Genomic DNA, 26633 nt, shown 5'->3' on the forward strand with positions numbered 1-26633 from the left:
GGGGCATATCGGGACCAACTTCCCCTCCCTCAATTACCCCCAGGATGGCAGTAAGCGCACTAGGCACCAACTTTTTTTTTTAGCAATGTGCCTAACTGTCGATTTTGGGCCCTAGAGCAGCTGGCACATAGAGAAACCTAGCAAACCTGTACATTTTTAAAAACTAGACACCAAGGGGTGACTTGTTGGGCTCACCAGGTTCTGTTACCCAGAATCCCTTACAAACCTCAAACTTTGTAAAAAAAAACATATTTTCCTCACATTTCTGTGGTGGAAAGTGCAGGAATTTGCACAGATCAACAAAATTCCACCAACCCCGCATTCCCCAAAGTCTTCTGAGAAAAATGGTACAGGAAACAGGCCAAAACGCAACGTGGACACGCCACATTTTCACAGTGAAAAAGGACCCATTTTTTGCAAAGTGCCTAGCTGTAGATTTGAACCCTAGGTCTGCCGGCACCTAGGGTGCCCTAGCAAACATATACATTTTTGAAAACTCTACACCCATGGGAATCCAAGATGGGGTGAATTGTCTAGCTGTCACCAGCTTCTGTTACCCAGTATCCCTTGCAAGCCCGGTGATGCCACAACTTTCCCACACAAAAATGTGTGGAAAAAGTGACTTCTTCAGGTAAAATTTCAGGTTTGCAGGGGATTCTGGATAAGAAAACTTTGGGGGATTCATGCAAGCCATACCTCCCTGGAATCCCCCGGGCGTCTAGATTTTAGAAATGTGTGGGTTTAGTAGGTTTCCCTAGGTGGCCGCCAAGCACGGGCCAAAAACCCAGGTGACCCCCTTTGCAAAACCAGGTTGTTTTGTGATAGGGAATTTTGATGTAGCCTCAATATGTTTTGAGTCCTTGCCTGTCTCGGGTACTTGGGCTTCCCACACGAGTGAGGCCCCATTTTTATCAGGAGACCCGGGGAAACGCTGGGTGGTAGGAAATTTGTGTCAGCACGGTGATGCCACAAATTTCCCACACAAAGATATGTGGAAAAGTGATTTTTTTAAGCTAAATTTGAGGTTTATAGGGGATTCTGGGTATGAAAACGTTGGGGGATCCAAGCAAGCCATACCTCCCTGGAATTCCCTGGGTGTCTAGTTTTCATAAATCTGTGTATTTGGTAGGTTTTCCTCGGTGAGCACGGGGTCAAAAACCCATGGGACCCCCATTGCAAAACTAGGGCGTAATATGATAGGCAATTTTGATGTTGCCTCAATACGTTTTGGGCTCTTGCCTGTCTTGGGTACTTGGGCCTCCCATACGAGTGAGGCACAGTTTTTATCGGGAGACCCTGAGGAATGCTGGGTGGTAGGAAATTTGTGTCAGCCCGGTGATGCCACAACTTTCCCACACAAAAATGTGTGGAAAAAGTGTTTTTTTCAGCTAAATTTGAGGTTTCAGGGGATTCGAGGTAAGAAAATTTTGGGGGATCCATGCAAACCATACCTCCCTAGCGTTCCCCAGGTGTCTAGTTTTCAAAAATGTATAGGTTTGCAAGGTTTCCTGAGGTGCCGGCAGAGCTAGGGTTAAAAAACTACAGCTAGGAACGTTGCAAAAAGAGGGTCGTTTTTCGCTGTGTAAATATGGTGTGTCCACCTTGTGTTTGGGCCGTTTCCTGTTGCGGGGACTAGGCCTACCCACACAAGTGAGGTACCATTTTTCTTGGAAGACTTTGGGAAATGCAGGGTTGGTGGAATTCTATGGATCTACGCAGATTCCAGAACTTTCCTCCACAGAAATGTGAGGAAAATGTGGGGTTTTTTTTACACTTTTTTAGGTTTGCAAGGGATTCTGGGTAGCAGAGTCAAGTCACCCCTTCCTGGATTTCCCTGGGTGTCTAGTTTTCAAAAATGTGTAGGTTTGCTAGGTTTTCCTAGGTGCAGGCAGAGCTAGGGTTCAAAAACTACATCTAGGCACTTTGTAAAAAAATGGTCATTATTCATTGTGAAAATGTGGTGTGTCCACGTTTTGTTTTGAGCCCTTTCCTGTCGTGGGCACAAGGCCTACTCACACAAGTACCATTTTTATCGGGAGACTTAGGGTAACACAGTGTTGTAGTGCAACTGTTATTACCTATTGACTTTCGATGCATTTCCGCCTTCCAAATGAAAGACAATGTGTAAAAAAGAAGTCATTTTGAAAAATGACCTACAATTCTCATGCTAGAATGGGTACTCCTAATTTTGGAAATGTGCAAATATCTACTGTTTCTAAACTCTATATTTTGTTTTGTCACCATTTCAGAAATACACAGGTGTCTTTCATACCTATTTTTCCATGTATACATTTGCCAAAAATATTTGCTATATGCCCGGCACATGATAAAAAACCATTGCAAGACGCTGCTCAGTTATTGGCTCTGGGTGCGTTGTGTTCTTGGTGAACCCACAAGTCCTATATATCCCCACAACCAGAAAGGTCCAGCAAATGTAACGGTATATTATTTTCAAACAGCTGTAATAACTAAAAGAAGTTGCAGGTGAAAACGTTGACACTAAAGGCTGTTCATTTCAACTAATTTTCAATGTTTCCTATATTTAGCTGTCAGTTTCTCTGAGGAAACCTTGAAGGATCCACAAATGACCCTTTGCTGAATTCAGAATTTTGTCTACTTTTCCAAAATGTTTTGCTTTGAAGTATCCATTATTGCTTTAATACCCATTTCTACCACTAATTTGAAGGAGGTTGAAAGTATAAAAAATAGCAAAAATAGGCTATGTCCCAGAAAAATGCCAAAACTGTATAAAAATGTTGGTTTTCTGACAAAAGTCTGTTTGTCCCTGAAAGCTGAGAAGATGGTGATTGCAACACCACAACCCCTTTTTTGATACCATTTGCAGGGAAAAAACAGACGCTTTAATCTGTAGCCCTTTTTTCCCATTTCTCAAAAAAAAAAACACAATTCAGCTGTATTTTGGCTAATTTCTGGGTCCCCTCCAGGGAAATCCACAAACCCTGGGAACCTTTAGAATTCCCATAATGTTGAAAAAAAAAAGGATGCAAATTTGGCGTGGACATCTCCTGAGGTCAAAAAGTTACAGGGGCTAAGTGTGAACTACCCCAAACAGCCAAAAAAAGGCATAGCATGGGGGGGGGGGGGGTGTGGTGAGGGGAGGGGAGGCCTAGCAGTGAAGGGGTTAGTTAGGGGTTACATTTAGTGACCTGATATTCACGCGGTCTGCTCGAACTGATTATTGCTGTTATTGTTACATCACAATTCATCTTCAATAGCTTGTTACAGCAGAGTATTGATATGATGTTGTGTAACCATTGAACTGTGATGTTACAAGACTATAATAAGAACATTAGGAACATATTTTGTACAGTTACTACATGCTTCCATGCAGGGCTAAAACTTCCATATGGCGAGGTAAGACAGCAGCTTTTAGGCACCTGTAATAGTTGTGCCAGATTACTGCAAAGGGCCTAAAAGTGGATTTTTGCAGTGTAATGGAGGTTAGCCAAGGGCACTTATAGACTAATACTGAAACTCTTATACTGTTTCTGCTCGTTTGTAAACACACATAGGTACAAGAATACATTAATTCTGCAATCTAATACAACCAGACACCATAGCTTGGTTGTGCGGGGCCCAAGGGTCCCCGAACATAAGGGCATTTGATTGAGCATAAGGTGCATAGTTCCCAGCACTTCCTCCAGCAAGCCTAGGTATTGAGGCTCAATAAAGCTACTCTTATGAACTGGGTCTTACAAAACGTTTTATGAGCTGTTTTCCTTGCCTCCAGGGTAGTGCTGGATCTTCACACAGTACAGTCGCAGGGCCGGGTACCTGCTGAGGTTCCTCAGGTCAGTACTACAATGAACTTAAAAGGAAATAAATCTCTTTGGACCCTTTACTCACAGGTAAGGGAAAAAAAGCTGAGCTCCATCAAATAGAGCTTTTAATCAGACCCCAAATATATGGGAAATGGCTCAGATATGCCATGGATGTTTAGCAGATCACTCACTGTTGCTACCAGCCTCTGCCTGTCTTCCTCCTTCCCCACATGGCACACAACCCCTGTCACGCTCAGGTCTTCCGCCTTCAGCTCCATCACTGCTTGGTGCACGTGATCCTTCTTACGGCTGCTCACCACCACATGTGCACTCTCCTGTGCCAGCCGCCGGGCAATCTCCAAACCGATCCTGGAAGAGAGCAAACAGGAGCCATGAGCTACTTGCGTGATCATGAGAGAATTAAGGGTTGCACGCCTTTCACATACTGGGTAAGTTGCCTCATATGTTCTCTTGTATGTCTCCAATCACATTTATACTTTATTGCTTTCCATTCATCAAGAGTGCTGTCACTTTTTACATTCGCAGTGTAGGTCAACAGGTCAAGGAATGCATAGTGCCTGTCCTGTCCAGGACAAGGGCACTAGGACCCTGGGACAGCGCAGGGGCGAGGGGACACCGGACACCACATCCGGTCAAGGGGCGGGGAGAGGTAACATTCTGAAACTGGACCTCGAGGAAGGAGGTCGTGATACAGGCATGATGTAAGCCAACCAATAAAGAGAATACCTGTAATATCCACGTCGTGTCCCGTGTGAGTTCCTGGGCGGTAGGACATGACATCTGGCGACGAGAGTGGGATGGACTGCATGCTGTGCCCATCGGAACATCGCGATTGAAGCCAGGAGCCCACCCTGGATTGCGTCGTGGTCAAAAGGAAGAGGGAAGAGTGAAGCGCCATCCAGAAGAAAGCAGCAACGTGGGAGCCCACCCCGACCGCCGCGAACGGAGAAGAAACGAATCCGGTAAGCGCCAGCCAAAGAGCGCGAGTTTCAAGGAATAAAAGAAAAGCCAGCGCGAGCTCTCGCGAGAGTCTCGGCGGCCATATTGGGGCCGGGCGCGAGAGCCAATAGGGACGAAGAACAAGCGCGGCGGCCATTTTGAGGTCAGGCTGCATCGCGATTGGCCGCGAAATCCCGCGAGAAGACGGCGGCCATCTTAGAATCAGGCTGTACAAGCCAATAGGAACAGAGAACCAGCGCGGCGGCCATCTTAAAGTCAGGCAAAGGGCGAAAAACATCAGAAAGTGCCGATCAAAGAGGTGAAAAGGCACAAAGAAGGACAAATAACGACAACAAGTGGGCATAAATAGATAAATACATAAATACATGTACATAAGAGAAACAACAGAAGAAAAGGGGCAAATGAAAGGACAAAAGAAAGAACAGAAAGGAAATTAAGAAAAAGGCACAAACAAGCATATGCAAAGGCAAAGAGAGGCAAGTTAAGAAAATAAGGGTTGAACAAGCAGCAATAGAGCAAAGAACAGAAAAGAAGGTGACAGCACAACGAACAGGTGCAAATAAAGAAGATACAAGAGAACAAAGCACAGACAAAGAAGAAAATAAAGAAAGAACAAAGGGTGACAAGGACGAATAAGAGAATAGAACTAAGGGAATTGAGCGCTAATAAAGAACAAGCAAAGACAAAAACAGTAAATAAGAGAAAAAGACAACAAATAAAAAGAAAGAAAGGAAAATAAAGACACATAAGAGAAAATAAAGAAGAGTGCCAAGTTGAGCACCAGGAAAAGAAACAAACACAGGAGATAAAGAAAAGAGGACAAAAAAAAGATAACAGAAGAAATAACAAAAGAGTGCCAGGAAAGAGCACAGAGAATAGAAGAGTGCCAGAAGAGCACGGAGAATAGAAGAGTGCCAAGAAGAACACAGAAAACAGAAGAGTGCCAGAAAGAGCACCTAGAAAAAAGAAATAAAGAAAAGGAGAAGACAAAGAAATAAAACAAAGAGACAAAGAAATAATACAAGTGCATACCAACAAAAAAAAAAGGAGAATATAAGGAAAAAGGACTAAGAAACCCCCAGAAGAGGCCAAATAAAGTAAAACAAAGGAAGAAAAAGGGATAAAAGATCACAAAGAGAAAAGGAGAACATAAGAAAAAAAAGGACTAAGAAAGCCCAGAAGAGGCGAAATAAAGTAAAACAAAGGAAGAAAATAAGTGCCACAAAAAGCAAAAAGACAAAACAAATGACAGAAAGCACGAAGAGTCAGTGAACAAGTGCTAGAAATAGAAAAGAAGAACTAATGGGTCAAGAAATCATCGAGCCGGCAGACGGACCGACAGCCTGGGTAACACCAATGGTAGATCACCTGGAGTACAAAGCAGAAAAAGAATCACCAAGATCACCAGTAGTGACGGACCACCAATCGCTAAGAAAGATTTATGGCAACCGAAAAGCAAATATACCACCAAGGACAGAAAGGTGGGGAAGAAGGTTGATGGACTACGAAGTGAAAATAATTAACAAGCATGAAAGAGAACAAAATCTAGCAGACTACATGTCCAGACATCCACGGCCATACAAAAAAAGAAGCAAGAATAAGGGCAGACGATCACCTAAACTACATCCTAGAGAACAACGCACCGATATCAGCAACAACGTCAGAGCTAGAACAAGAGACAAAGAAAGACACCACCATGGAAGAGGCATGGATAGTAACACCCGACAGCTGAACAAGACGAGACGTCCACCAGTGGAAGACAAAATAAGTGCAGACCGAAGAGACTTACCAATAAAAGAAAGGAGAAATCGCGATGGTCAAAGAAGGACAAGCGAGGAAATGTGGCAACGATATCCCGGAGGCAAATTGAAGATGACAAAAGCAAAAGAACGGATGGCAAAGGCGGCAGCTTGGCCAGTGTCACGTCACAGGGCACCTGTCGTATGTCAGCAAGGCAGAAGCAAGAGAAGCGGAAAGGTCAAAGCACGAACTGTAGAAAGACACACAAAAGGAAGAAAGAAACTCAAGCAGGACATCAGAAAACAGCGATCAAGAAGGAAACAAATGGAACAAAAGAGACTAATTGAGGAGGTGTAAATGAAGAGGCCTATGGGCCGTCGAGCAATCTCTCTCTCTCTCTCTCTCTCTCTCTCTCTCTCTCTCTCTCTCTCTCTCTCTCTCTCTCTCTCTATCTCTCTCTTTCCTCTTTCAAAAAGAAAATGTTTGTTTTGCAACAAGGGGGGAGATGTCCTGTCCAGGACAAGGGCACTAGGACCCTGGGACAGCGCAGGGGCGAGGGGACACCGGACACCACATCCGGTCAAGGGGCGGTGATAGTTAATATTCTGAAACTGGACCTCGAGGAAGGAGGTCGTGATACAGGCATGATGTAAGCCAACCAATAAAGAGAATACCTGTAATATCCACGTCGTGTCCCGTGTGAGTTCCTGGGCGGTAGGACATGACAGTGCCTCTGGCTGCAAAGGCTGGACTAGTTGAAACTCACCATCAAGACATCAGTCAGTCGACAGCTATAATAAAATCTTTGGGCCCGATTCAAAAAAGGCAAATTGAGACGAAAGTCTAACTTTACGACTTTTGTTTATTCACAAAGGGCATTTACGAGTAGTAAATTCCCTTTGTGAATACTGAAAGCTGTAAAGTCAGACTTTCATCTCATTTTACCTTTCTGAATCGGGCCCTATATATTTGTGTCATTATAGTGGAATGCACACAAGCACACAAACAAAAGGCCTCTTCTCAGTCGAACAGTTCCTATGTTACTTAACTTTGGACTGGAAACAAGTTGTGACCAGGTTACAAGTAGTATTTCTGGGAGGTTCGTCAGTTTTCCCCCCACACTTTGTTTCCTTCCTTCCGCCTTGGGACACATTTTAGAGCAGGCTCCTCTTGGAGAAGATCTCCCTCGCTGTTTACTTCCTGGCTTCCTTTTCCTCCATTGGCACTGCTCATCTTCTGTGAGTGTGATATGGTCTTGAGACCTTAGATCACATACCTGGGGTGGCAAAGGTAGTTTTAAAAGCCTTATACTTCCCCAGCCTCCGTAGTTCAGCTGCAGTTGAACACAGCCTTTCAGCTGGGAACTCTCACCCGATAGAAACCCCCTGGTTCTGCTTCTTCTCAGCCTTTAAGAGACACCCGGCCAAAGAAGCAGTTAGCCGGAATAGATTCCCCGGCCAGAGAAAACCAATGAAAGATAGAACTCCAAACAGCACTGGGAGCAGGTTGAGTGGATGCTTCAGCTCAGACCTTCTTGCACAGTGATAACTGCCATCCCCAGAGCCCCCATGGACCTCGCAGGATTTCATGACTGTAGACAGTGGCCATTCTAAGCAATGCTTCCAGGGCATTACTGGAAAGGACCAAGCCAGCCCCGGGTCGGTGAGAGCTTGTGAGTCTCCTGTTTGGTTAAGGAAGAACGCCGGCCCCAAACAACTCCTCACCCTCATTAGACCTTCTACCATTCTAGGTGCAAACACTGAATCTATCCCCTCCTCCTAGGTCCCCATAAAAATGCCCTGTTGTCATCCCAGACTCCTCTTGAAGGCCCTCCATCCCCTTGCTCATTACAACACCTTGTTGACAAGCATCAAGAGGAGAAAGAGAGGGTACAGCCTCAGGGGACCTTTGGATCAATAGAGTGGGTAAACTTTGCCGAAGAGAGAGTGTCTTTTTGCAGTGATGGACGTTTTTAAAGAAAAAAACAGAAAGGGTCTCTCTGTCATGTGGAGTTAATCTGAAATCTCCGTTTTTATTCTCAAAATATTGTTCTGAGGCTGGTTTGCAGCCTCCTACAACATACAGGTAGGCTTTTATTGCGCATGGTACTTGGTGCTGCAAATATTAGGCAAAGAGGTGCTATTACCCCCTTCTATTCTGGGCAAAATGATAGTCAAACAGGTCCTCCTTTACCATCAGTCGTTGCGAGATGTAATTGAGATGCAAAGGGCAGAGGGGCCCAAAACGTAACGGGGTGGCTGGTGCATGTCTGTTGCTTTTGGATCTAGGACAATATGAACTCTGGGCTGATCCAACTAGGTTTACGCTGGAAACTTTCATGACCATTCAAATTAAATTCTAAGCCAGCAGTTGTTGTGGTATGTCAACTTAATATGTAAGTCGAGGCCCATTGTATCTCTGTTATAAAACTTCTCTAGGTAAAGAGGATTATGCAGATTGGACTGCAATGGCAGATGTGATTAATCTGTGCAACAAATGTCGACTAGGCACTTCATCCAAAGCTGATTTTACAGCCAGATGGTCTCAATCCAATGTATACTACAGTATGTACAGTATGGCCCATGAGCAGGACACAGAACCGCATTTTTTATTTTAGTTTTAAGACTTTTTCCCCCTCTAGATGTCCTCTGAAAGTGACCTTTCCTCCTGCATTTATCAACTGCTGGAGAGTGTTTGGACTTAACGTGACACTGAAGACTTCCTCACTGGGTTGTTATTGACTCCAACTTCCTTCTGTTTTCTGAAAGTCTTTCCTGCTGATTGCATTAATTATGGGATTTTCTGGACCACCTAATCTCTTCCACCAGCTTCTCTGAAATGACTTCTCTTTCGATTTCACAATATTAATCGAAGCATTTAAACTGAGATCTGGTATAAGTTTACATGAGAATCTAATTCCTTAGTAGCTGCTCATATGTGAGATTCTCAATACCGTATTTCGCTGTTCAAGTTTTTAAGGCTGCTGTATTGTCTTCTTTTGAATCACCAATAACCTGTTTCCTGAAATGGAATTTAAAATGCTCCATTACAAGAGTAATCATGCGCCCATATCCGATCAGAATTTGCCTAGTGACGTAATCAAACAAGACCCTCCCCACTCCAACAATTTGTGAGAAGAGATACTTTCCTCTGTGGCTGCACGTGCCAGAAGCATCCTATACCAAGCCTCCTATTCATTGTAAGGCTTCACCGTAAATAATAGGAAAGGGGGTAAGGACTCTAGACAGGTTTATGAGGTAACCATAGAAAAGAAAAACCTCAAATAACAAATGTAGGCATAGATGCATCAAGCTAAAAACAGTTCGCAAAGTGGCAAATTCTCAGAATCTACTCTTTTGCGACCGGTATTTTTGCATTTGGGATGCATCATCCCAAATGCAAAAATCGCAATTCAAGAAATCACAAAATTGCCATTACCTAAATTGCTATTGCACTTAAGGAATCTCAAATTGAGATTCCTTTAATGCAATGCATTAAAGGTAAAAAATTTGCGATTCGCTAATAGGGGGAGCAAATTACCATTTGCGATTCTCTAATTGAGAATCGCAAATTGAGATTGTCTTCCCATTCATTTCTATGAGCCTCTAGGCCCATAGGAATGAATGAGGAGGTATTCCTTAATTGCGACTCGCAATTTGCGAGTCGCAAATAAGGAATTTTAAGAAATCGCTATTTTTTTAAGCGAGTTCTTCATGTATAGCATTTTGCTATTCCTTATTAGTGAATCCTTATTTTTCGCTAATAAGGAATCGCAATATGGATGCTTGATGCATCTGGGGGGTAGTCTTTTTGAACCTCCGTTGGCAGCCTTCCAGCCTTGCCAAACACACACATACCAGATCCCAACACCCACATCCCACCCTTTCTAACGCGGCATACCACACGAAATCTAAACTAAGCGCAGGCAGAATATCCTATTGAGCGTTTATGGCATTTATTTCCTCGCAGAAGGGCTTTGTTCACATTAAACTTCAATCATCTTACCCATGAGTGGAGCCTGTGAGGATCGCCACCTTCTGTGTGTGGGGTCCTCGGATCTCTGCTGTGGTGCTGATTTGTGGGGTGCCACACATTGGGGCGCGGATCACCTGAACTCGGAGCAAACGACTGGCTCTTGCCCATGAAAACATCGTCCTCTGCTTCCTTACTTTGAGATCGCAAAACTGGAAGATAAGAAACATGTCAGATCAGTGGGTCTGCAGCTCGACACACTAGGCAAGAGGAGCGGATGTGACAGACATGCCACGGACTGGGGCAGATGGACATCGAGGGCCACGTTTTCAGATGGCAGCAGTGGGTGTAAGGGGTCAGACCCCGCACACTTCTGACGCACCCAGCCTGGCTGTCAATCACGTCAGCTGAGTGAAAGGAGTGCTCCCTCCCCATACAGACTACTTTCTTGACTTTCCTTTTACGATTTTTAGTTACTTGACTGCAGATGTGCGAAGGATCAGACTTTGTAATTAGCCTCATACTCTCATTTCTCATAACCAAAAGTACCATCCTAAATATATAAAATAAAATACATCAAATTCAATATCTCACACACTGTCTGCTTTTTGACCAGTGACTCTTCACAAGAAGCATATACCCACTACCACAACCAGTGTGAAGGCAAACTGAATAAAAACAAAGGGGCAGATTTACAAGAAAGTGACGCATCTGTAGAGAAGCATCACTATCCCTGTGCTACCCTGAGAAACCCTTGCGCCACAATGGATGCAATACTATTTCAAACAACAGCGGTCCCATGCATTCATAAATGAAAGAAAAAATAAATATAGACAAAATCCGTTCTATATTCCAAGTGACATGTCCAGCCGGACAGAGGTCTATAAGTTTGCAATACAACGCACCATGGCACAAGGATTGACAGATGCGTCCGAAATTCAAACTCATCTATGGGTGCAAAAGTCACACATTGCTGGAGTCGTGTCGCAAGCACGACGCAACTCCAGCAATGCATGTTGAGGCCTATCCTCATTGTGTTGTGTCACTCCTAATGCCTGCTTCAAGCAGGAATAAGATTTTGACGCAGTGGCATCCTAGAAGTGTCGCAGTGAAATCTTGTAGATTTCACTGCCTCACTGTTACGAGGCATTCCTGCATGGGAACACCCGCCCTGAATACATTATACCTGTCGCAGGTATAATGTGACTCAGGGTTTTACAACGTGATGCATCTCCTTACATGTGACACGTTTTAAATGGGCTGAATTTTAACTCTGCTGCTGCATCACAAAATGTGACGCAACGGTGGTGCAAAAATCATGCAAGGGGATTGTAAATCTGCCCCAGTGTTTTGTTTAAACTATGGGGCATATGTACAAGTCCCTATCGGCACCACAATGTCACTTTTATGAACATTGTGGTGGTGATAGGGGCTGCGCCTTATTTACAAGGCTGGGTAAAATTGCCTCCAAAGGAGTTTGTTGTCTTTGGTTGAGTTGACTTAATTATGGAACTGAGTTGAATACAGGTAACTTAATTATCCTGAACAAAATTAATTCCAGTTGATTTAAAAAACATTCATACACTTATAACTGATTAAACATGACAATACTTCACAGTGAGACAAAAACAAATAGACATGTGTATAGGCAAAAAAGTGCATTTTATCAAAATTAGGTCACAAATGGAAATATACAATGCAAAAGAAAGTATGCAAAACAGGAATACAGGATATATGTCTGAAAATAAATCAAGATCTCTGTAAGGCCTGTTAGCCGCCTATCCAAAATACAGATTAAAAGAATTTCCTTTTGGATAAAGCTGAGAGTCGACGTTTCGGTCTTTATGGGCAACTCTTCAAGACCATCATCAGGACAGTAGATAGTAAATATTGTAACTCCCTAGTAGAAATAGAATAAAACAATTTGACTATGATCTAATAACTGATTTAAACATTCATTATTGCGCTATACACATTTACAAATAACATATATACTAACTAATGAGAGGTTAAAAACATAATGCTAACATAGACAATGAGAACACACAATGAGTACAACAAGCAAATTCAGACGTATTTACAATGCATCAATTCATTACGAAATTCAATATATCAAAGAATTCTCAATCTGAACCAACTAATGTGTGACGTGCCCCAAGTAATAAATAAAGCAGGCAGTCATGTTCTCATATACAACTTATATGGAACATATTGCTGACTATTCAATTGTATGGCTTTCAATTGTATGGCTTACTTTGCTAGATACTCATTTGCATGGCTTTCTAAATTAGAGGTACATTGTTACTTTGTCATGAACCTGAGATCAATGCGCATGATAATAATAACCTAATTGTGCTTAGCTACGACCAAACTACGTTCGTTATGTTGTCAAATGTCTGTACCTTAAATCGATAGTTTTGCTCCGTGTTTTTGGAGAGAGGCGCTATGTAGAGCAGAAGCGTTGTATCTGTGGACATTCAAGAATGGGGTATGTATCAATATCCTTTTCTACCCTTTTAACTAAGGTGGTTCAATAATTTAAAATAGTGCCATTACCTATTTCAAGACGTAGAGGTTTGCTTTTTAAGCTTCTTTGGTCGAATCTTGTACTCGCTTGCACGGGGGTCGCAAGGAAAATTTCGGAACGTATAAATGAAACAATGAAACAATCTATAGAAATGAAATGGGTGAAGTAGTTAGACCCATGGGTAAAAAGATAAGCCCAAGTTTTAAGCCTAACAATATGGTGCGCAGATCGGGTAAATTTACCTTTAGGCGTATTTAGAGTAGCTATCAAGGCTCTCTTCTTTAAGCTCGCTCCTCGCAAAAGTGTCAGAGGGGGCCACAGTCAATGATGCATTCGACAAGGACCAATCTAAACAAATAAAACGACAAAATGCAAGGGCATAGTTTACAACCCATAACTAAATAGCAGGGTGTAAGTAAATCAAACGAACGTGCGTGTTGACAGGGAGCCTTTACCTGTTCAAAGCATCCGCGTTCAAGGAATGTATTCGCCGTTACTCCGCAAGCAGAAAAATGCAGTGCGGAGTCGCGTGTTTTTAAGGCTGAATTGTTTGGAAATCAAAAGAGGACTACTCTGCCTCTTTCTTGGGCGCCATCTTAGAATGGTGTCAATGTGTCGGAAAATGATGTTTAAAAATATCAGATGTGCAATTTTAAAGTGAGTTTTGTCTACTCCTAATTATGGAAGTATGTTCACTAATATATCTCTGAAGAAAGAAAGAATGCCATTGCAACAATGAACCTTTGTATTAAAAGAACGCTACTAGAGCGCGGGGGTGACAGTTATATAAGCTTGCTAATCATATCGACACATAGGATTTACAATTTTATGTACAAGAAAATACACTTCTGTATGTACAGAGTCAATGAGTATATACATTTCAAAACAGTTTACAACATAGTAATGCAATTCATTGGTTAGACAATATTGAAACTAACAACAGCTAGTGTTGAAATTCAGACCAATTGTTATTGGAGGATGCTAGTAGAAAATATGTCTCACACTATTGAGTGATTACAGAAAAACGGGTTCATAGAAATTAAGGCAGAATTTTATTTTAGGCATGCCAATGAGTGCCATTCAGTGGCAGAGTTTAATCCCTTATTTACTGTATCCGTTATGCATATCAATTTACCCTCCCTTAATGAGAGTGTTCTGTCCACATTGTTATTTCTTTTATTGGGTTTAATGACCTCAAGAACCCACCATAGCATATCGGTTTCTTTATGGCCAAAAGAAAGATAGTGCTCCACAAGTGGAGCATTTTCTTTCTTGCACCTAATGCGTGATTGGTGCTGTAGGATCCTTTTTTTGACAGGTTGAATTGTTTTACCAATGTAATGAAGATGACAAGGACATTGAATACAGTATATTACACTGGTTGTGTTACAATTGGAAAAACTTTTTGCTGTGAATTTAATCCCATTGATTTCACATGACTTAACTGTTGTAGTCGTTGAACATGCTGTACAGTTATGACATTTGAAATGACCTATAACAGGTGTTGTTTGCAACATGTTGCTCAGTGAGTTTTTTTGGATCACTGAAATAATATCGAGGGACAAAATATCGACTTGCCAAAATATCGTGGACAAAATATCGGCAGTCAAAATATCGAGTTTGTATCTACAAACAGGTAAGTACAAAAATATCGAGTACAAAATATCGTTAACAATAATATAGATGTAAAAAATATCGACTTTATTAAAAACAGTGTTAAATTAAATTAATATTAAATTTTAATTACTAAAATATACTTAAAACTACTTAAATTAAATTATAATAATTAAATAATAAATGAAAATAATAAAAATAATTTTTTACAATCTTATTTGTTGACCCTGAACCCTAAAAATACCCCTTTACCCAAAAAACTTAAAACTGACCCTGAACCCTAAAAATACCCCTTTACCCAAAAACCCAAAACTGACCCTGAACCCTAAAAATACCCCTTTACCCAAAAACTGAAAACTGACCCTGAACCCTAAAAATGCCCCTTTACCCAAAAACTGAAAACTGACCCTGAACCCTAAAAATACCCCTTTACCCATGAACTGAAAACTGACCCTGAACCCTAAAAATACCCCTTTACCCTAAAACTGAAAACTGACCCTGAACCCTAAAAATGCCCCTTTACCCAAAAACTGAAAACTGACCCTGAACCCGATAAATACCCCTTTACCCTAAAACTGAAAACTGACCCTGAACCCTAAAAATACCCCTTTACCCATGAACTGAAAACTGACCCTGAACCCTAAAAATACCCCTTTATCCTAAAACTGAAAACTGACCCTGAACCCTAAAAATGCCCCTTTACCCAAAAACTGAAAACTGACCCTGAACCCCAAAAATACCCCTTTACCCTAAAACTGAAAACTGACCCTGAACCCTAAAAATGCTCCTTTACCCAAAATTTATCAATATTATTTAATTACCAATTAATTATTAATTAACAATAACAATAAAGTAAATATATTAGAACATTAGCTGTAATTATTTTAATAATTAATATTATTTTTTCCAAATTAATTACTAAAAAATAACACAAAATTATATATATTAAAAATGTACTCTAATTAATGTAATTAACTAATTACAATTAATTAATTAACAATTAATTACTAATACAAAATATGTTCAAAATTATATTAATTAATTAACTAATTAATATTAATTAATTATCAATTAATTATTAATTAAAAATATTAACAAACATATATTAATTAATCAATTACTATTAAATTACTTCCCACCCTATTCCCCTATAAACCCACAACCCGCTACAGAATTACATTACGCAAATATTATAAAAACAAAATTCATTCAATAAAATATTTTATAACATTAATACACACTATTCACACATATTATTACATAAAAATACACTATAAAATATTATATATTATTAAAAATTCGATATTTTTGCTATCTATATTTTATACAGTCGATATTACTTCACTTACCTGAAAAACGATATTTTTGTAGTCGATATTATGTCCAGTCGATATTTTGTCCAGTCTATATTTAAAACTCGATATTATGTCCAGTCGATATTTTGGAGTCGATATTTTGTCTGTACACCAGTTTTTTTCAACCGGTTCTTCATATGCGTGAATCAATCTATCACGGATGTTAGTGCCTCTTTTGAAGGCGAACAGTGCTTTTTTCGCTAATTCAGGAATGGATGTCAGTAAATTCCAGTTCTTTGTGATTATTTTTTTAATGATGTTAGAATGGGTGCCAAAAGTTGACACACATACTATGTCATTTCTATTCTGGCGCTCACGGACGCTTAAGAGGGCCTCACGGTTGTAGTACCAAGCTCGTTTCATGGATTTCCGAAGTAACCGTGCGGGATATCCTCGTGCCATTAGTTTAAGTTTCAGTTTGTTCGCCTCAGAGAAATAGTCATTTTTAAAGGTACAGTTTCTCCGAAGGCGGAAAAACTGGCCAAAAGGAAGGCCGTCCTTGAGGGCTTGGGGATGATGGCTTTTATAGCTAAGTAGTGTATTCCTAGCAGTTTTTTTTGTATAGAATGTTGTATACAGACAGTTGTTATCGTCTACTTTGATGGTAATGTCCAAAAATGGCATTTCCTTCGAGCTGTGTTCCAGAGTGAATTTAAGGTTGGCATTTCTAGTGTTCAACCATTGATGGAAAGATTCAAGTTCTTGAGTACTGCCATGCCATATCATAAAGACATCATCGATGTAGCGAATCCATTTGCGTATGTGATCAGCAAATGGATTAGCTACATCGAGAACATATTCATCCTCAAAGGCAGAAACATAAATGTTAGCAATGTCTGGGGCATAAATTGCCCCCATGGCTACCCCCTTGAGTTGCTGGAAGTAGCAATTTTGAAATAGGAAGAAATTCTCACACAAAGATATTCTAATGCATTCCATAATGAACAGTGTTGGTACTGAATGTGGTCGAGGTCTTGATTAGAGCAGTTTGTTCAAAAGATCAAGTACCTCAGATTGAGGAATGTTGGTGTATAAGCTCTCTATATCCATAGAGACTAGGATATCACCAATCGGATCGAACTTCTGATTCTCTACTGCATTAATAACAGACATAGTATCCCTGATGTAATTGGGGTTGTCTACTGCAAAGGGTCTGATGAAAAAATCAGCATATTGTGCCAGGGGCTTAAGGATCGAATTGCACCCTGACACAATTGGGCGGCCAGGAGGGTCCACCTGATCTTTGTGAACTTTTGGCAGCAAGTAAATTGCTGGAATGGTTGCTGTTTTATTTACCAGGAACGAGGCTTCTTTTTCGTTCAGCCAGCCACCATCAAGACCTTGTTTGCTCAGAATTTCAATCTCTTTCAAAAGGCGTATAGAGGGATTGCCCTTCAGTTTTTTATAGTGAGATGGAACTGTTAATTGTCTCAGCATTTCTGTCTCATATTTTGTTTTATCCCAGATCACGATTCCACCTCCCTTGTCTGCGGGTTTTAGTATGGCTGTTGGAAGGTTCTGTAAATGCTGTAAAGCCTGCTGTTGTGGTTTAGTTAAGTTTGATTTGAAGCCTAGAGGTTTTTTGAATAAATTCTCTATTTCTATTAGTGTTGCATTTTCAAAGGTAAGGATTTCTTTACAGACCATTGTGTTAGTGGGATAAAAGGTTGAGGGATTTCTAAGCCCTGTGATGCCTTTCTTCGGGTCGCTGGTATTATTTGCAAAGTAGTTGCGTAAGCGGATGGTGCGAAAGAAACGGTATAACTCAAGTTTAGTATTGAAAATGTCATTTCTGTAGGTTGGTACATAGCTGTGACCTTGTGATAAAACCGATATTTCATGCTCTGATAATAGATGGGAAGAGAGATTGAAAATAGGAATGGTTTGATCAGTTTCTACCATTCGTAGTACTGGTTCCGGGTTTGCCGGAATCCCAGAGTGTACTGATTGCGGTACCATCCTCGCTTGGGTGGCTGGGGTCTCCGAGGAGGTCTGGTTGATCTTTGGTCCTGTGGTAAAAAACCTTTATTAGATGTAGATGGTTGTTGATCGTATCGGTGGAAATTGGGATCATATGATTTTTCACTTCCTGAGTCAGAACCTGATTCAGAAAAGGTGACTCTTTTGGATTGCTGTTGATTGGCTCCTTGGTTGGTATAGAAGTCCTTTCTAAGATAGGGATACGTACGTTCTTTATTGTATCTCCTAATATCGTTCTGTAGTTTCTCAGTTTTTTTATGTGAACTGAATTCTTCGAATTCTTTCACAGTTTGTTTAACTTTATCTAATAGAGCCTTGCTGTTAGTGATTGTGCTGTTGCCTGTAATTTTATTTTCCAGAGTCTCAATTTCCTTAGTGAGGATTTTAATTTGTCTAAATGCAGTTTCGATACTCAAGACCATCCATGTTCTTGAACATCGATTTGCAGAGAAACTGAAACCTATTTTAAACTCCTCATCATCAACAAAGATGATGGGGATATTGCGTATCTGAAGACCCGCAGGTATAATGTTGGAATTGAGACAGTCAGTTAAGAATTTGGCATGAAGCTCCGTTCTTACCAATTTCTTCTTTAAAAGTTCTAGCTGATTGATGTCAGATTCATAAGGTAGTTGTGTGACTGGACCTTTATTGCCAAGCAACGAAGGGCCAGATGCTACTTTTAGGATGTATTCATCTGTGTATGCTAAAGTTTCTGCCTCAGACATAGGTGTTGAGACAAAAACTGAAAAGACCACTTAGTTAAGCGGCTCACAACAGACAGCTGTCTGCGCAAGATTATGGTATATAGAGTGAGCAACCCAGTAAACCTTTGGGGGCTTGGGTAAAAATATAATAGGATGGGTAAAATTGCCTCCAAAGGAGTTTGTTGTCTTTGGTTGAGTTGACTTAATTATGGAACTGAGTTGAATACAGGTAACTTAATTATCCTGAACAAAATTAATTCCAGTTGATTTAAAAAACATTCATACACTTATAACTGATTAAACATGACAATACTTCACAGTGAGACAAAAACAAATAGACATGTGTATAGGCAAAAAAGTGAATTTTATCAAAATTAGGTCACAAAGGGAAATATACAATGCAAAAGAAAGTATGCAAAACAGGAATACAGGATATATGTCTGAAAATAAATCAAGATCTCTGTAAGGCCTGTTAGCCGCCTATCCAAAATACAGATTAAAAGAATTTCCTTTTGGATAAAGCTGAGAGTCGACGTTTTGGTCTTTATGGGCAACTCTTCAAGACCATCATCAGGACAGTAGATAGTAAATATTGTAACTCCCTAGTAGAAATAGAATAAAACAATTTGACTATGATCTAATAACTGATTTAAACATTCATTATTGCGCTATACACATTTACAAATAACATATATACTAACTAATGAGAGGTTAAAAACATAATGCTAACATAGACAATGAGAACACACAATGAGTACAACAAGCAAATTCAGACGTATTTACAATGCATCAATTCATTACGAAATTCAATATATCAAAGAATTCTCAATCTGAACCAACTAATGTGTGACGTGCCCCAAGTAATAAATAAAGCAGGCAGTCATGTTCTCATATACAACTTATATGGAACATATTGCTGACTATTCAATTGTATGGCTTTCAATTGTATGGCTTACTTTGCTAGATACTCATTTGCATGGCTTTCTAAATTAGAGGTACATTGTTACTTTGTCATGAACCTGAGATCAATGCGCATGATAATAATAACCTAATTGTGCTTAGCTACGACCAAACTACGTTCGTTATGTTGTCAAATGTCTGTACCTTAAATCGATAGTTTTGCTCCGTGTTTTTGGAGAGAGGCGCTATGTAGAGCAGAAGCGTTGTATCTGTGGACATTCAAGAATGGGGTATGTATCAATATCCTTTTCTACCCTTTTAACTAAGGTGGTTCAATAATTTAAAATAGTGCCATTACCTATTTCAAGACGTAGAGGTTTGCTTTTTAAGCTTCTTTGGTCGAATCTTGTACTCGCTTGCACGGGGGTCGCAAGGAAAATTTCGGAACGTATAAATGAAACAATGAAACAATCTATAGAAATGAAATGGGTGAAGTAGTTAGAGCCATGGGTAAAAAGATAAGCCCAAGTTTTAAGCCTAACAATATGGTGCGCAGATCGGGTAAATTTACCTTTAGGCGTATTTAGAGTAGATATCAAGGCTCTCTTCTTTAAGCTCGCTCCTCGCAAAAGTGTCAGAGGGGGCCACAGTCAATGATGCATTCGACAAGGACCAATCTAAACAAATAAAACGACAAAATGCAAGGGCATCGTTTACAACCCATAACTAAATAGCAGGGTGTAAGTAAATCAAACAAACGTGCGTGTTGACAGGGAGCCTTTACATGTTCAAAGCATCCGCGTTCAAGGAATGTATTCGCCGTTACTCCGCAAGCAGAAAAATGCAGTGCGGAGTCGCGTGTTTTTAAGGCTGAATTGTTTGGAAATCAAAAGAGGACTACTCTGCCTCTTTCTTGGGCGCCATCTTAGAATGGTGTCAATGTGTCGGAAAATGATGTTTAAAAATATCAGATGTGCAATTTTAAAGTGAGTTTTGTCTACTCCTAATTATGGAAGTATGTTCACTAATATATCTCTGAAGAAAGAAAGAATGCCATTGCAACAATGAACCTTTGTATTAAAAGAACGCTACTAGAGCGTGGGGGTGACAGTTATATAAGCTTGCTAATCATATCGACACATAGGATTTACAATTTTATGTGCAAGAAAATACACTTCTGTATGTACAGAGTCAATGAGTATATACATTTCAAAACAGTTTACAACATAGTAATGCAATTCATTGGTTAGACAATATTGAAACTAACAACAGCTAGTGTTGAAATTCAGACCAATTGTTATTGGAGGATGCTAGTAGAAAATATGTCTCACACTATTGAGAAATCAATGGGATTAAATTCACAGCAAAAAGTTTTTCCAATTGTAACACAACCAGTGTAATATACTGTATTCAATGTCCTTGTCATCTTCATTACATTGGTAAAACAATTCAACCTGTCAAAAAAAGGATCCTACAGCACCAATCACGCATTAGGTGCAAGAAAGAAAATGCTCCACTTGTGGAGCACTATCTTTCTTTTGGCCATAAAGAAACCGATATGCTATGGTGGGTTCTTGAGGTCATTAAACCCAATAAAAGAAATAACAATGTGGACAGAACACTCTCATTAAGAGAGGGTAAATTGATATGCATAACGGATACAGTAAATAAGGGATTAAACTCTGCCACTGAATGGCACTCATTGGCATGCCTAAAATAAAATTCTGCCTTAATTTCTATGAACCCGTTTTTCTGTAATCACTCAATAGTGTGAGACATATTTTCTACTAGCATCCTCCAATAACAATTGGTCTGAATTTCAACACTAGCTGTTGTTAGTTTCAATATTGTCTAACCAATGAATTGCATTACTATGTTGTAAACTGTTTTGAAATGTATATACTCATTGACTCTGTACATACAGAAGTGTATTTTCTTGTACCTAAAATTGTAAATCCTATGTGTCGATATGATTAGCAAGCTTATATAACTGTCACCCCCGCGCTCTAGTAGCGTTCTTTTAATACAAAGGTTCATTGTTGCAATGGCATTCTTTCTTTCTTCAGAGATATATTAGTGAACATACTTCCATAATTAGGAGTAGACAAAACTCACTTTAAAATTGCACATCTGATATTTTTAAACATCATTTTCCGACACATTGACACCATTCTAAGATGGCGCCCAAGAAAGAGGCAGAGTAGTCCTCTTTTGATTTCCAAACAATTCAGCCTAAAAAACACGCGACTCCGCACTGCATTTTTCAGCTTGCGGAGTAACGGCAAATACATTCCTTGAACGCGGATGCTTTGAACAGGTAAAGGCTCCCTGTCAACACGCACGTTCGTTTGATTTACTTACACCCTGCTATTTAGTTATGGGTTGTAAACTATGCCCTTGCATTTTGTCGTTTTATTTGTTTAGATTGGTCCTTGTCGAATGCATCATTGACTGTGGCCCCCTCTGACACTTTTGCGAGGAGCGAGCTTAAAGAAGAGAGCCTTGATAGCTACTCTAAATACGCCTAAAGGTAAATTTACCCGATCTGCGCACCATATTGTTAGGCTTAAAACTTGGGCTTATCTTTTTACCCATGGGTCTAACTACTTCACCCATTTCATTTCTATAGATTGTTTCATTGTTTCATTTATACGTTCCGAAATTTTCCTTGCGACCCCCGTGCAAGCGAGTACAAGAATCGACCAAAGAAGCTTAAAAAGCAAACCTTTACGTCTTGAAATAGGTAATGACACTATTTTAAATTATTGAACCACCTTAGTTAAAAGGGTAGAAAAGGATATTGATACATACCCCATTCTTGAATGTCCACAGATACAACGCTTCTGCTCTACATAGCGCCTCTCTCCAAAAACACGGAGCAAAACTATCGATTTAAGGTACAGACATTTGACAACATAACGAACGTAGTTTGGTCGTAGCTAAGCACAATTAGGTTATTATTATCATGCGCATTGATCTCAGGTTCATGACAAAGTAACAATGTACCTCTAATTTAGAAAGCCATGCAAATGAGTATCTAGCAAAGTAAGCCATACAATTGAAAGCCATACAATTGAATAGTCAGCAATATGTTCCATATAAGTTGTATATGAGAACATGACTGCCTGCTTTATTTATTACTTGGGGCACGTCACACATTAGTTGGTTCAGATTGAGAATTCTTTGATATATTGAATTTCGTAATGAATTGATGCATTGTAAATACGTCTGAATTTGCTTGTTGTACTCATTGTGTGTTCTCATTGTCTATGTTAGCATTATGTTTTTAACCTCTCATTAGTTAGTATATATGTTATTTGTAAATGTGTATAGCGTAATAATGAATGTTTAAATCAGTTATTAGATCATAGTCAAATTGTTTTATTCTATTTCTACTAGGGAGTTACAATATTTACTATCTACTGTCCTGATGATGGTCTTGAAGAGTTGCCCATAAAGACCGAAACGTCGACTCTCAGCTTTATCCAAAAGGAAATTCTTTTAATCTGTATTTTGGATAGGCGGCTAACAGGCCTTACAGAGATCTTGATTTATTTTCAGACATATATCCTGTATTCCTGTTTTGCATACTTTCTTTTGCATTGTATATTTCCCTTTGTGACCTAATATTGATAAAATTCACTTTTTTGCCTATGCACATGTCTATTTGTTTTTGTCTCACTGTGAAGTATTGTCATGTTTAATCAGTTATAAGTGTATGAATGTTTTTTAAATCAACTGGAATAAATTTTGTTCAGGATAATTAAGTTACCTGTATTCAACTCAGTTCCATAATTAAGTCAACTCAACCAAAGACAACAAACTCCTTTGGAGGCAATTTTACCCATCCTATTATATTTTTACCCAAGCCCCCAAAGGTTTACTGGGTTGCTCACTCTATTTACCATAATCTTGCGCAGACAGCTGTCTGTTGTGAGCCGCTTAACTAAGTGGTCTTTTCAGTTTTTGTCTCAACACCTATGTCTGAGGCAGAAACTTTAGCATACACAGATGAATACATCCTAAAAGTAGCATCTGGCCCTTCGTTGCTTGGCAATAAAGGTCCAGTCACACAACTACCTTATGAATCTGACATCAATCAGCTAGAACGTTTAAAGAAGAAATTGGTAAGAACGGAGCTTCATGCCAAATTCTTAACTGACTGTCTCAATTCCAACATTATACCTGCGGGTCTTCAGATACACAATATCCCCATCATCTTTGTTGATGATGAGGAGTTTAAAATAGGTTTCAGTTTCTCTGCAAATCGATGTTCAAGAACATGGATGGTCTTGAGTATCGAAACTGCATTTAGACAAATTAAAATCCTCACTAAGGAAATTGAGACTCTGGAAAATAAAATTACAGGCGACAGCACAATCACTAACAGCAATGCTCTATTAGATAAAGTTAAACAAACTGTGAAAGAATTCGAAGAATTCAATTCACATAAAAAAACTGAGAAACTACAGAACGATATTAGGAGATACAATAAAGAACGTACGTATCCCTATCTTAGAAAGGACTTCTATACCAACCAAGGAGCCAATCAACAGCAATCCAAAAGAGTCACCTTTTCTTGAATCAGGTTCTGACTCAGGAAGTGAAAAATCATATGATCCCAATTTCCACCGATACGATCAACAACCATCTACATCTAATAAAGGTTTTTTACCACAGGACCAAAGATCAACCAGACCTCCTCGGAGACCCCAGCCACCCAAGCGAGGATGGTACCGCAATCAGTACACTCCGGGATTCCGGCAAACCCGGAACCAGTACTACGAATGGTAGAAACTGATCAAACCATTCCTATTTTCAATCTCTCTTCCCATCTATTATCAGAGCATGAAATATCGGTTTTATCACAAGGTCTCAGCTATGTACCAACCCTACAGAAATGACATTTTCAATACTAAACTTGAGTTATACCGTTTCTTTCGCACCATCTGCTTACGCAAGTACTTTGCAAATAATACCAGCGACCCGAAGAAAGCATCACAGGGCTTAGAAATCCCTCAACCTTTTATCCCACTAACACAATGGTCTGTAAAGAAATCCTTACCTTTGAAAATGCAACACTAATAGAAATAGAGAATTTATTCAAAAAACCTCTAGGCTTCAAATCAAACTTAACTAAACCACAACAGCAGGCTTTACAGCATTTACAGAACCTTCCAACAGCCATACTAAAACCAGCAGATAAGGGAGGTGGAATCGTGATCTGGGATAAAACAAAATATGAGACAGAAATGCTGAGACAATGAACAGTTCCATCTCACTATAAAAAACTGAAGGGCAATCCCTCTATACGCCTTTTGAAAGAGATTGAAATTCTGAGCAAACAAGGTCTTGATGGTGGCTGGCTGAACGAAAAAGAAGCCTCGTTCCTGGTAAATAAAACAGCAACCATTCCAGCAATTTACTTGCTGCCAAAAGTTCACAAAGATCAGGTGGACCCTCCTGGCCGCCCAATTGTGTCAGGGTGCAATTCGATCCTTAAGCCCCTGGCACAATATGCGGATTTTTTCATCAGACCCTTTGCAGTAGACAACCCCAATTACATCAGGGATACTATGTCTGTTATTAATGCAGTAGAGAATCAGAAGTTTGATCCGATTGGTGATATCCTAGTCTCTATGGATATAGAGAGCTTATACACCAACATTCCTCAATCTGAGGTACTTGATCTTTTGAACAAACTGCTCGAATCAAGACCTCGACCACATTCAGTACCAACACTGTTCATTATGGAATGCATTAGAATATCTTTGTGTGAGAATTTCTTCCTATTTCAAAATTGCTACTTCCAGCAACTCAAGGGGGTAGCCATGGGGGCAATTTATGCCCCAGACATTGCTAACATTTATGTTTCTGCCTTTGAGGATGAATATGTTCTCGATGTAGCTAATCCATTTGCTGATCACATACGCAAATGGATTAGCTACATCGATGATGTCTTTATGATATGGCATGGCAGTACTCAAGAACTTGAATCTTTCCATCTATGGTTGAACACTAGAAAAGCCAACCTTAAATTCACTCTGGAACACAGCTCGAAGGAAATGCCATTTTTGGACATTACCATCAAAGTAGACGATAACAACTGTCTGTATACAACATTCTATAAAAAAAAAACTGCTAGGAATACACTACTTAGCTATAAAAGCCATCATCCCCAAGCCCTCAAGGACGGCCTTCCTTTTGGCCAGTTTCTCCGCCTTCGGAGAAACTGTACCTTTAAAAATGACTATTTCTCTGAGGCGAACAAACTGAAACTTAAACTAATGGCACGAGGATATCCCGCACGGTTACTTCGGAAATCCATGAAACTAGCTTGGTACTACAACCGTGAGGCCCTCTTAAGCGTCCGTGAGCGCCAGAATAGAAATGACATAGTATGTGTGTTAACTTTTGGCACCCATTCTAACATCATTAAAAAAATAATCACAAAGAACTGGAATTTACTGACATCCATTCCTGAATTAGCGAAAAAACCACTGTTCGCCTTCAAAAGAGGCACTAACATCCGTGATAGATTGATTCACGCATATGAAGAACCGGTTGAAAAAAACTCACTGAGCAACATGTTGCAAACAACACCTGTTATAGGTCATTTCAAATGTCATAACTGTACAGCATGTTCAACGACTACAACAGTTAAGTCATGTGAAATCAATGGGATTAAATTCACAGCAAAAAGTTTTTCCAATTGTAACACAACCAGTGTAATATACTGTATTCAATGTCCTTGTCATCTTCATTACATTGGTAAAACAATTCAACCTGTCAAAAAAAGGATCCTACAGCACCAATCACGCATTAGGTGCAAGAAAGAAAATGCTCCACTTGTGGAGCACTATCTTTCTTTTGGCCATAAAGAAACCGATATGCTATGGTGGGTTCTTGAGGTCATTAAACCCAATAAAAGAAATAACAATGTGAACAGAACACTCTCATTAAGAGAGGGTAAATTGATATGCATAACGGATACAGTAAATATGGGATTAAACTCTGCCACTGAATGGCACTCATTGGCATGCCTAAAATAAAATTCTGCCTTAATTTCTATGAA

At 39.8% G+C, this 26633-nt stretch overlaps 1 protein-coding gene across 2 annotated transcripts in view; it reads right to left on the reverse strand.

Moving 5' to 3' along the window:
• LOC147716747 (dehydrogenase/reductase SDR family member 4-like) overlaps nucleotides 1-26633 on the reverse strand; it is a 142396-nt gene that overhangs the window by 112196 nt on the left and 3567 nt on the right. For both annotated transcript variants that reach the window (XM_086923688.1, XM_086923687.1), the window contains exons 2-3: nucleotides 10509-10687; nucleotides 3974-4151 (exon numbers count right to left, since the gene is read on the reverse strand). In XM_086923688.1, the coding sequence (XP_086779814.1) occupies nucleotides 3974-4151; nucleotides 10509-10654 (324 nt within the window). In that variant the 5' untranslated portion in view covers nucleotides 10655-10687. The remainder of the gene's footprint in view (nucleotides 1-3973; nucleotides 4152-10508; nucleotides 10688-26633) is intronic.

Source organism: Lissotriton vulgaris, chromosome 5, assembly GCF_964263255.1.
Source record: "Lissotriton vulgaris chromosome 5, aLisVul1.2, whole genome shotgun sequence".
NCBI lineage: Eukaryota > Metazoa > Chordata > Amphibia > Caudata > Salamandridae > Lissotriton > Lissotriton vulgaris.